The following is a 12645-nucleotide window of genomic DNA, read 5'->3' on the forward strand; positions in this document are numbered from 1 at the left end:
AGTGTTTTGATTCCCTGCATCAGTGGGAATAGAAGAGACAGAATGGATGAGATGTTTGACCTTTTCAGATTTGTCCCTGCGTTGTGAATTTGCTGCAGGGCGCCCGGGCAGGAAGCAGCGGTGCATCGAATTATCTTTCCCACTGTTCAGACGCTGCAGACCTGATCTCCAACTTGCTCCCCTCCCACCACTAATGGCTTAGGAACACAGTGGGAAAAAAGATGGAGAGAGCACTTGGGTCGGAGGGAGGGAGGGAGGGAGGACAGGTTGTCTGATTGTCTGTTGGTTAAGCTTAGAAACAAATTACCTTTTCTTGCCTTGCCCAGTGCCCAAGAAACGTGTTCCAGGTTACATGCTGGTGTCAAATCTCTGGCAAAAAGCTGCTGAAACATGTCACGGCTTTGACTGATTCTCCGCTATATATCGGAAGATCGGTACCACTTTTTAGCATAGAGTTAAATATATAGACCTTCTCGAGATTAGCCTAGCAAAAGCATTAACCTAGAATTAGTACTAACCTCACATTTGCATTAGACTAGCAATATGATTAACCTAGCATTAGCTAAGCATTAACCTAGCAATGTTAGCAATGGTTGAAAAAGGTTTAAATGTGTTGAAGGTAGCAGCTGAACATGTTAAAGGTTAAATGATCTAAATCGGTTGAAGAATGGCTGGGGATGCAGGCCTTAAAAGTTGAAAAAGCTGAAATTTCTAATAGAAGTGAATGGGAAAGAAAAAAATGTAATGTCAAAAAGTTTAAAAGTTAACAATTATAAAAGTACAAGCATAAATGTTATTTGTTAAAATCAGATAAACGGTGTATGAGTAGTTAACGACGACGGAAGAAAGAACAAATATGATAGTGACGATGCCTCCTGCATGGTAGTAGATAATATCTTAATTTTGGAAAAGCTCTTTCACAGTGAATGTGACTAAGAGGAGGATGAGTTTGAGACAGAGGACTGTTTATGAGAGGGAAGGGGGGTTCCCAACATCAATCAATATGGTTCATTCTGTGAGTCATGAATGTGCACCCCAAGTTAGAAAAGATTTTCAATATTTACCAACTCTAAAACTGAAAGTTTGACCTTATGGTGGCGCTGCAGGAAAGGCCATATCATCACCACAACCTATAGGCTTCATACTCTAGTGGTCATTAATGTTGTCAGTAAATTTGAGAAGATTTGTATGAAAACTATTCCAGATAATTTAAAAATGTGTCCTGATGGTGGTGGTAGAGAACAGATCAAGGTTTCATTATGAGGGGTTATTCATGTATTCAACAAATAAACAAAATGTGTGACACGAAAACTTGGTCAACCATTTTCTGGAGGCAAATATCTCTGGGGTCAGATTGACCCCTAGGGTAAAATGTGATGGTAATATTTGAGGTTTAAACGTCTTTGCAACGCCCACCAACCAGAACCATCAAGTGCATTGTTGCTAAGTTCATGCTGTTCTTCAAGCACATCCAGAAAGTTCCACCTCATCCCCTCATACCATTCGTCTCTCTTTTCTCTCTCTCTGTTTCTCCACCTCTGTCCTCATGCCATCCAGAAGCCATCTTGTGTGACGTGGGTGAGTTTCAGTGTCTCAGCCTGGACACGTGTGTCCCTGAGGCCTGGGTCTGTGATGGTGAGCCCGACTGTCCCGACGACTCAGACGAAAGCAATCCAGTCTGTAAGTCCATCACCCATTTCAACCATTTTTCCACATAAGAGTCACATTTATTTATTTATTTAAATTCACCATGCGACGAATCCTCACAGTAAACCTGTTGAAGTTATTAGAAAGGGTTGATATTTGATGTTTTCAATTGATTTCAAATTAAAAGCTTTGGAAATATTTGCAATCATTTTTACGTGGCTTTAAATTTTAATTTATTTAGAGGGTTTCTATATACAGTATATACTGTATCTATAACTGCATTTCCACAGGGGTGAAAGTGATGGATTACAAGTACTCACATTACTGTAATTGAGTTGCTTTATGGGTACTTGTACTTTTTTTGAGTATGTTTGACTTGTTCCTAAGTATGTTTTAAACAAGTAAGTCATTTGTTTCTTTTCTACACCCAACCGTTACTGAGTAAATATTATTTGTTGTGATTATTTGTTGTTTCATTGTCCTCTTCATAAACTGCTGACCTCAGCACATTGAATATATCCATATAGTCGTGCTATTTCTGATCAAAGCCCAGCCACCTTCCTATGGTTCAGGTTGTGGCTTTCTACCTATTATGTTCTTACCCACATGGTACATTTGGCATGTCACTGTTTTACAGTTCATAAATGTATCTATACTTAGAGTCTGATCATTTTTTAAAATTTTGAATTGAATTTATTGGTGTTATTTTATTTGAAAAAGAATTATACATTTTAAATAACCTTTTCGGGTTAGGTTCCAAATGTTTAAGATATCGTCTCTTCCTTCTTAAGTTATACTTGAGATTTTATAACCAAAGTAACTAGTAACATTTCCTTTGAGTACTATTTCATTGAGCAACTTTTCTTGTACTTGAGTTTTTTCATGTATGACTTTAACATTTCCCTTAGAAATGTGCAAAATCTAAATGGCACTATGAAAAAACTGGTAATGGAAACATAGAGTACTGATATATACTCAAGTAGTAAGAAGAGATGATATCTTGCACAATTGAACCTGGATTTTGAAAAAAATACTCAAATATCGCTAAAAGTTTTTACGCTTTCACGAGGAGGTTTTTCAACGACATGTGCAAAAGCGCTATGGAAACATTTGTTTCTGCAATTACATCAAAGTCTTGTGGGATGAAATTTTGCAAGAGTTACAAGGCTCCAATACAACCTTCAATGAAAACATTTTCTATCACGTTTTCCACCTCACACCGATGGCAGAGGCGTAATTTGAAGAGTTATTGATGCTGGAAGTCTGCATATGGGGAATATCTGCCAAATCCATACAGTATCCAGATAATCTGGTGATTGGACAGACTTTTGCTTCCGGTCCGGACATAAAAAGAAGCAACGCATAAGACATTACTGGTGAATTAAAACGTTATTATTACATAAATAAATCAAAATCAAAAAATTAAGTTACGTAAGACGTGCACATGTGGAACCAGAGGTGGTGTAATGAATCCACTGGTGCTCCTCGTTTCTTGTGATCAACTTCCGTGTGTGTAGACGGCTGCTGTCAGCGGTATTTTTAATATGCAAAATAAAAAAGATTTACTGCCCTCAAAAAAGCTGTAACTGTTTTTTGCAAAAGTGTCAAATGGTGGAAGTTCTACCATCTATTGTTCTTCACACCAGCCTCACAGTCGGTCAGTCACTAGTTTATTTGGAAACTATTTGGATCGTAACACTACGAAACAAAACATGAACGTGAGCAGCTTTTTATGAGCTGAAACATCCACAGACTGAATGAAAATATGAGCAGGACCAGAAAACTGCTGACAGTCCTATTGTGTGTGGAGACCTGGTCCAGGACCTGGGGAGGGAAACCAGGTGCAGCGGACTTCAGTTCTCGCTCTAATTCTTCCCCGTAATGTCAAAATATCAAATAGAACAAGTTACAAAAAAAAAAAAAAGATGCTGCTTATCTGGTTTTGTTTTTTCAGTATTTCTGTTTTGGTTTTAAATCAGTAAAATCAAATAACCACACTGTTTATTTGTTATTTTTGATTTGGTTTTAAATCAAAGAACGAAGGGAACACGGATTAAAAAATCTGACAATATCGGCAAAAGGCGAACATCCAACATCTCAACTTTTGGGTTTCAATTCTGTTGGTGCAAGACAAACAAGTTCCTCAATGTGAATTATCTAATATTTTTTAAATAATATTGAAAAAAAAAAGAAAAAGAAACGGGACACATTAATTCGCCCTTCACTTCATCAAAGTTTCCGACACGTATAATAAACTCTTGGGATTATCACTTACATCCTTCTGGAGGATAAATTCCCTTTTAATGAAAGAACAGAGCAGTGAATATTAAGTGTATTAGGAGCTGAATGAGGCTGTGCATTACAATGCCAGTAGTGATTGTCACACAGTAAAAGGCATTTGAACAAAAGCTGATCATTAATATTCCACACAGGTTTCCCTCGTCACGTGAATTACTGGTCATAATTAGAGTCAGACATCTGTGCATATATTTTGCATCTTGCAAAATTATTATTAGTCCTTAAAGTCCTGTCAAGCATGAGGTCATATATTAAGAGAATCTTGTTGTAGAGAAAAATGGATCCCACTAATCAAACGGTGCTATCGCACTGAGCAGCTGTTAACGTGCTGACAGCTGTTTGCACGTATCATTAAAACATGGTCTGTGCCAAACGGACGTTTGCCAAGCACTGCAACGTTTTTGGCTTTACGTTTTTATTGATCGAAATGAGATATCAGACTACGCTTTGATATATTACTCATCATCATTGTTGTCTCATGTAAAAGAAGATGCTAACAGATCAATTTTCTTTGCTGGATTATATTTATATTTGTCTCATTGTTTTTATGCTACCTTGTGTTTTTATTGGGTCCATGTTTTTATGCACTATGTACTCTTGTGTTTTATTGTGGCTTGTTGGTATTTTATGCTCCACATATTTTTGCACTCTAAATCGTCCCGTCTGGGAACAAATAAAGTTGATTGATTGATTGACTGAATTATATTAAACGATTGCGCTGTGGGAAACACACTAACCTACTAATCATACTAAGTTTGATGTCAAAATGAGTATGTAGTGCATTTACAGTATAAATGTATAAATCTACTGTAAATAAAAAATTATATAAGCTCAGGATGAATAAAGTAAGCAACTAATAAATTAATTATTAATTAATTAATAAATGATTTAGTTTAGTAACAAAATAACATAAAACAAAATGTATATGTACATATGTATTTGAATATTGAAATTTATGTTGAAATAACTATTCTAAATACATGTGTATTTCTATTGAAATTGTTTATTATACATTTTTGTGTTTTTGTCTGATGGAAGTCTGTAAACAGATTTAGGTATAATAAGTATTAACTTCAGCCTAAACCCTTTCGGTCGTGCTGTACACGAAAATAATGGAAATGTTTGCTTAAAGGAATTAAATGACTGAATACAAAAAACTATAGTATGAAAAGATTGAGTACGTAAGAAATACCTGGATGTATAATATACAGTACCAGTTTTTTACAAGTTCTTAAAATATATATATATGGAATTTGTTATTATTGAAGGAACATTTGTTTTACTTTTTACTTAAGTACATTTAGTAGCATGTACTTTATTTTACTTTTACTCAAGTCAGAGAGCAACGTCAATACTTTTACTTTATCCATAGTCATTTTTTATCCAAATATCTATACTTTTACTTGAGTACTAAAGACTAGTACTTTTATACTGTATCGGGACATTTTTTATGTATGCACAGTGATAATCATACTCAACCGTCCCATGATGCATTGCAAGCGTAATGTAAAATTTGTCCTGGGACAGGCTTCAAGCTAATAATCTAACATCTCCTTTTCAAAATAAAAGCATCTCTTCTTGTCTTCTATTAGTTTTTTGAACTCTTTTGTAAATAGGGCTCTTGTTTTGAAGTTAACAGGAAGTTTCATCAGTAGCACAATGGAGGGTCTCTGGAAATCTCCAAATGTGGGAATGAAATGTGTTTCCATGAGTTTTATGGATCAAATAATCACATGTTGATATTCTACTTGGTCACTTTCTCACTTAAAATGTTTTTCAGAACTTTCAAAGGTGGAGAATCTACAGAGATGGTTTAGCCTCAGGTTCCAAATGCATCTTGGGAAAGTTGGAAGTATGCTTCAGTGGGAACGCTCATCATCCTAATCATAGTTATAATAGATAATAGACAGTATGTACTCATTGAGTTTGTAGTGGTGCCATTTTGAACACACCCTGCTCTTGATTTTAAGTTACTTAGCCTAGCTTACTAACGTGTTAGACAGACGTCTCCTTCCTTAGGATGACATTGTTATTGATACGCAAAAGCCATATTTTTAAAGTGTTCGTAAAACCTGTTTGATTTGAGATTTTATTTAGTCAGTGTTTTTCATTGGTTCACTTACTGTGTTTTTCAACCTTGGGGGTGTGACCCCTGTGGGGTCGCCCAGAATTCAAACAGGGTCGCCTGAAATGTCTAGTAATTGATTTAAAACACATTACTGATGGATTCATATTTTTGTAATTTTTTGGATAATTATTATTTTCCAAATTAAACGCTACCCACATTTTAAACAACTGTATTCTATGCTTTCACTTCCTCAAATATAATCAAGTAAAAAATAAAAAATACAGTATAAAAATAAAATAATTCAATAGTTAAGTAAATTGTTAAATTATAAAATAATCGTATGTTTTTGTATTTCAGTATTATTCTTTTTCAAAATTAATTGCCACCACACAATCTTAATCAACTGTGTTGTATACTTTCACTTCCTCAATTATTAATAAATATAGTTAAAAAATATACAGTATAAAATCACCGAGCTGGCTTAATATTATTGTATTGTAATCAAAGGGACTTTATTCCTCTAGTTTATGTATTAATGTATTAGATCCTATATTGTATGATGGACAAGTTCTAGTTTGATAGCTTTTAGCTATTTTGCATTTTGCATAGGTAGCAATTAGCACTTTACACTGTTAAACGTCTTGTTTTTTTATTAGTGTAGTAATTTATACTTTGGTTAATTAGATTATAATTTACTCCGTTATGAAGTAAAATGTGTAATTTTAGGTCAATCCTACCTTTTCTACTCAAATAATTTAAGTAAAAATTGAAACAAATTGAGCAGTGTGTTGCTATTTTATTGCAACATCTGGAAAGCAGCCTTCCCAGCATGCTTTGCAGTGCTGTGGCTTCAAACTCAATTATTAACCAGTGCAGGATTATTGCTTTAAGATTAGATTGTTGTGATATTCAGTGCAAAATTCCATTTACTTTTGTGTTCGAGGTTCTTACACATCTGTCGATCCTGCAGTTTTATTTTATCATGCGTAACCATAGTAACACGAGGAGTCATGTCAGGTTTGGTGCGCGTGCACACAATGTTTGCAAATCACATTATTGAACACCGTGGGTTAACTCAGTGGTTCCAGAAGTGGGAGGTGTGCCCCCTTAGGGGTGGTGTGAAGTCATGACGGGGGTCAATACACATGAATAATTGTTTAGAAAAAAATGATTTGCACTCAAAAATGTCATTATTACCGTTTTAAAATATGTGAAAATATATTATTATGTTATTTTTATGAGTTTTGAGGAAGAAAAAAAAATCACAATTTTGACGTTTTTCAAAAAAGGGAAACATTTTTAATTATTTTGTTGAAATTCTGTTGCGATGGGGGAGCCCTGTAAATGTTTTATTCTAACCATAGTAATGAGTAGTCGGGTCAGGTTGGTGTGCACACAATGTTGCACAGTACATTATTGAGCACCAGTGGTTCCCAAACTGGGGGGCGTGCCCACTTAGAGGGAGCGTGAAGTCATGACGTGGGTCATTAAACAGAAAAAAATTATTTACACTTCATTATTACTTTTTTAAAATGTGATTGCACTTTATTTATTTATTTTAGTTGAGTTTTCTGGAAGAAAAAAACCCACAATTTTTATATTTTTTTACCTATTTTGTTGAAATTCTGTAGCGATGGAGAATATAATTGTTTAGTCTTCAAAGGGGGGGAACAACAGAAAGAGTTTGGAACCACTTAAAATGTGATTGCATGTTTTATGTTATTTTTATGAGTTTAGAGGAAGGAAAAATCACAATTTTGTTTAAATTCTGTTGCGATGGGGGACCCTGAACATTGTTTATTCTTCAATGGAGGTGCAACAGAGAGTTTGGGAATCTCTGAACTTATTTTTACACGAAGAGGAAGTCGAACAGTGAAACAACATCAGCATATTTCAGTAAAACTCATGTTATATAAGAACTACCAAGATATGAACAGCTTTGACAGACAATCTTACCAATTACAATCGACTCAAATCCATTGAGATTATATAGATAGTTGTTTTTTTGTGTTCAATGTTTTATCTTAGATGTAGTTTACCTTATTGTATGAGATGAAACAAGCAGAGTTTTTTTTTTTATCAACACCATCCTAGACAAACATGGTACAACAGGACGAGTCCCTTTGGTTTCAAAGTGAGTCACTGAGTAAGTAAAGTTCTGAATATGTGAGGAGTTGAAGACTGAGAGCACATTGTGTGATTTCAGAGCCGTAAATGAATCACAATTTGCTTGTGTTTAAAATTTATCATAAACAAACATCTGCAAAGTTTTCAATGAGGACAAAACGAAATGGCATTTTAATTTCCTTATTTACCAACTCCCGTCTTTGCTTTATCAGGTGTAATAAAGACATTAGAAAGATTTATTTGAGCTGCTGCGTTCGTCTTTCTGTCGTCTTCTTTTTCCACTAAGTGCACTAGAGTTTTTTTTCTTTTTGTTTTTTTTTAATCTTTGGATCATTTCTGCTTTTTGAATGCTAAACTGTGATCTGCTTGACTGTTAGCAGCTGCTTTGTCGTCCATGGACTGTTTTAAATGTAACAGATACATTGTAGCCTTTGCACAGATGCTGTAGGCCGAGTCTCGTAATCTCCAAACGACAATTAATCATCCCTTCAATTAATGTTGGCATAATTTTATTTACTATGCCTGCAGAAAAAGAAGAGCATGCATATTCATCTAAGTAAGATGGCACATCTCATTATCGTGGATTAGGAATTGATAGAAGAAGGGTATCAGATCAGCTTTACCTGGCAAATAGAAGATGAGATTGAATGGACGCTGTCGTGTTAAATAACGAAGGACTGCAAAAAAAAAAAAATTGATGTTACTGAGCTGAAATAAAGCAGGAGATCAAGCATTGTGTGCAGCCATCACTGCTTTGATTCCACGGTGAATATTTTCAGCTACACACAGGGGACTGTGTGTCCTAAAATAAGAAAGCCAGTTGATATATTATGCTTTGGTCGATGATAAAAATGTTATGTTGGTTTCTTTCCCCTCCTTCCCTGCTGTGGCTCGGTAATGGAGATGTAATCACTGCATCTTCTGGACTCGTTGTGGAAGGGGTGGAGGGGGGGAGGAAAGGAGGAAGGTGGCCATGGATTGTAAATACCCAGAGACAAGAGGGAAGGCACCAGCTTATCCGTTCAACCGCCGCCCTCATGGGACTGGACAGCTGACGATAGTCATTCAGAGGCTGGAGGAACAGGGGGACAAGGTCATTTCTGTGGTTCAAATTAAAGCTTTCCCCCACGGGGGGAGGTTTGGTTGGGCTTAATTTAGATTGTTCTACCACGGACTCGTGCCATGTTGGGAAGCTGCACGGTAAACGAACGATCAGCAGAAATGGCAACTCTCAGAGTATCAGGAAAACCTCTGTCATTTATCAGACCAAACTGAGTCAGAGTTCTAGCAAGATTCATTTTTGCCTCCTTTTTGAATAGTATGTTGAGGTTTCCTTTAATCAGACCAGGTTTATTTTTATTTCCTGACATGTTTTGACTGTCAACTCTCAGTCTTAGTCAGAGGAGTTCTGCCTTTGTCTGGAGATAAAAATGTTCTTGTCTGAATAAACAAAACCTCAACTTCACAAACTGACTCATGTCTCAGCAAAACCTCCGTCAAATGAAATGACACAGCCTCAGGCTTCAAAATAAAAGTCGTCAGACTCAGCGGCCTCAGGACGTAAAACACGACTTTTATTTTGAAGAAATAAGAAACTGGAAATACACATGGTGTCATCAATATGTGCTGCTTTTGATACAAGAGTAAGCTGTTATTTTTTATTTATTTTGAAAGGTTAAAATATATTAGCATTTAATTTAACTATGTATTTATTAGGGGTGTCAAAATATTGTGTTAATTGCGATTCATTAATTACTCTCGTATTTAGTACGTTATGTTTTTTTAATCTAATTAATCTCATTTTTAAACTATAACTTCATTCTTTCTGTATGCAAGTTTCCTTTTACATAAATACGAGCATGAACGCAAAGCACCCAGTTGCGAGTGCAGCCACAGCTAACGTTAGCAGCAAAACTAATCTCAAACGGCCGTATTCTCAGGTCTGGAGTTTTTACGCGCCTCTCTCCTGTGCGTATTCTCCGATCCAGACTCCTGACACGCCCACTGCGCGTAAATCGACTAAATGCAGTGAGCGTAGCGCTCATTTAGTACATTTGTGTAAATAGATTCAACTTATTTGATTAATAAATGTTTGAACTTAACTATTTGTCTCTGGTTCATGATTGATATTGCTTGCTATTGAAGAGTAGACAGTTTGATAATAATTCACACCCTGATTGACAAGGTATGAATAACTCTTTAATGATCTAAGACACTATAACTCAGTCTTAGAAGTGGGCTCGTAATCGGAGGGTCACCGGTTCTAATCTCACCTGTCACTGTGAGATGTTGCGCAAGTTCCTTAACCCCATTTCACTTTAAAGTATACATTACATTAAAGATGCACAAATACATATTTCACTACTTTAAATGCACTTTTGTTAGCGTGGATGCTAAGGCCTGCTAGCTTACACCCCCCCCTTCCCTCCGTTCATCCTGCGTGCTTGCAAGCAGTGTCTTAGAACTTAAACCCTTCACGAATCCTTCAGGAAAGGATTTCATGGACTTTTTAGCTTTCCTTAGTAGTGCTGCCACCAGGAGCTTTGGGAACGTGGTGGACATGGAGCCCCAGTGAAACCTCTGATTGAAATGTCAGTCCCAGAGGAGCAGACAATAAAAAGGGTCTGTAACTGACTCAAATCGCAAGCACAGAGGCTGTGTTTCATCGCGGCAGCTCAGCCTGACCCAATCAACACAGATGTTGATGTTGGCGTCTCCCAGCCGTGGGGGGGTGGTGGAGGGGGCGGGGACAGGAGCAATTCAAAGGCAGCTCTCTCAGGAGTTGCTTCGCTCATTCCAATTCTGCGACAGGGGAGGGCACGTCTGCCTCTGCCTCCCTCTGATGTTTTCACATTCTGTGGATAGAGTTCATCAGTACCCTACAGAGAGCGCCACAACAAACCGCACGCTGGTAAAAGCAGTCATTAAACAAGTCACATTTCAGCTCCGAGCCTCCAGTTTTTAACAATCTAAACCAAAAGTATGACCGCCTTTGTTCTCCAGCACCAACTCATGTCTCCCTGTCGTAAATCTTTGCACTGTGATGATTTCCTGACAAAGTCAAACATTTTGATTTTTTTTTTGGGATGGAAGCTGGGTCAAAGTTATTTTGAGCAGATATCAAGATTTCTATTCTCAACTTCAAAAAAAAAAAAAAAAAGGTCTAAAAAGATGTCAATTATTTATAAGTCAACGATAAACTTAATTCGGGCTTGAACGACATTGATGTCACAAATCAGAAATACTTTATTTATCCCAGGGGGAAATTACTTGCTTCACAGAGGCTCGAGAAATATTACAAATAAAAAGAATAAACACTTAACAAAGAAAGAAAGAGAAAAGAAAATGTGCATACTTAAGTAAAATACATGCATTACAGTCGGAAATAAATTCAAACATATATATATATATATATATATATATATATATATATATATATATATATACACATATATACTGGAAGCTCCAAAGGACCCAATTTGTCAAACTCAAGGCCTGAGGGCCAAATTGGGTCCTTTAGAGCTTCCAATTTGGCCCGCAGGAGAAAGTAAAAATGACAAATAAAATATGAACCATATATAACCGATATAAATCAAGTCCATTTACCATTTAAACAATCTTTCAATTTCCCTTCAAATTTATACAAAGCATTTCCCTTAATTAAATAGAAATTGATCACAAAATCAAGTACATTTATTGTGAAAATTCTGTTGGTACTGACATATGTCACTTATTGCTTGGATATGGTCGCTTTCTTACATATTTTTTTTATTTTACAGATACGTAGAAGTGCAAAGTACGGCACAATAATGAAAAGAAATTACGCATTGTACCACATAAAACGATATTTATTGCTTTCTATATATATATATATATATATATATATATATATATAATCTTGTACGAACTCAAGATCATAGGGACACCTTCGACCTTGTTACCAAGGTAACATAGTGCGGTCGATGAAATATAGATAAAGCCCACTACTCCACCTGGAAATCTGAGGATGTCGATCACACTTTTTCACTTTGAGCACCTTCTGTCTTCAAACTTCCTGTTGCTAAACACATTCCTGCAGCAAGTTGGCAGTGCACGTACGTGCACAGGTTGAGCTGTTTGCATTGCATTTAGAGATAGATTACACTTAAGCACAATATATTTGTATGACTCTCACAGCAACTGTGGACCCTTTATCCTACCTACTGTATATCATCACTGTAATCACAGGGGGAAGTTTTTGTATTGAAGAATAAACTCGTTATATATCACTAGGGATGTAATGAAATGGTCAACTCACGATAAAATATGGCATACGATATAGGGCTCATGATACGAAACAATGACAATATATAACTCGGGCTGTCACTCATCATGACAGTAAAATAGACCATCCTAAGTCAATCTACTGCAGTAATTCATCTCTCAACCAGTAGAAAATGCTGTGAACACCTGATGATGCATGAAAAAAAAAAAAATTAAAAAATTACCGTCATATACCGTGAAAC

At 36.1% G+C, this 12645-nt stretch overlaps 1 protein-coding gene across 1 annotated transcript in view; it reads left to right on the top strand.

The window, feature by feature from the left end:
* The window catches only part of lrp1bb (low density lipoprotein receptor-related protein 1Bb), a 407613-nt gene that overhangs the window by 114399 nt on the left and 280569 nt on the right, over positions 1 to 12645 (top strand). The window contains 1 exon segment of the mRNA XM_028435312.1: positions 1558 to 1680. Within this exon segment, the coding sequence (XP_028291113.1) occupies positions 1558 to 1680 (123 nt within the window).

This window comes from Gouania willdenowi, chromosome 21 (assembly GCF_900634775.1).
Source record: "Gouania willdenowi chromosome 21, fGouWil2.1, whole genome shotgun sequence".
Taxonomy (NCBI): domain Eukaryota; kingdom Metazoa; phylum Chordata; class Actinopteri; order Blenniiformes; family Gobiesocidae; genus Gouania; species Gouania willdenowi.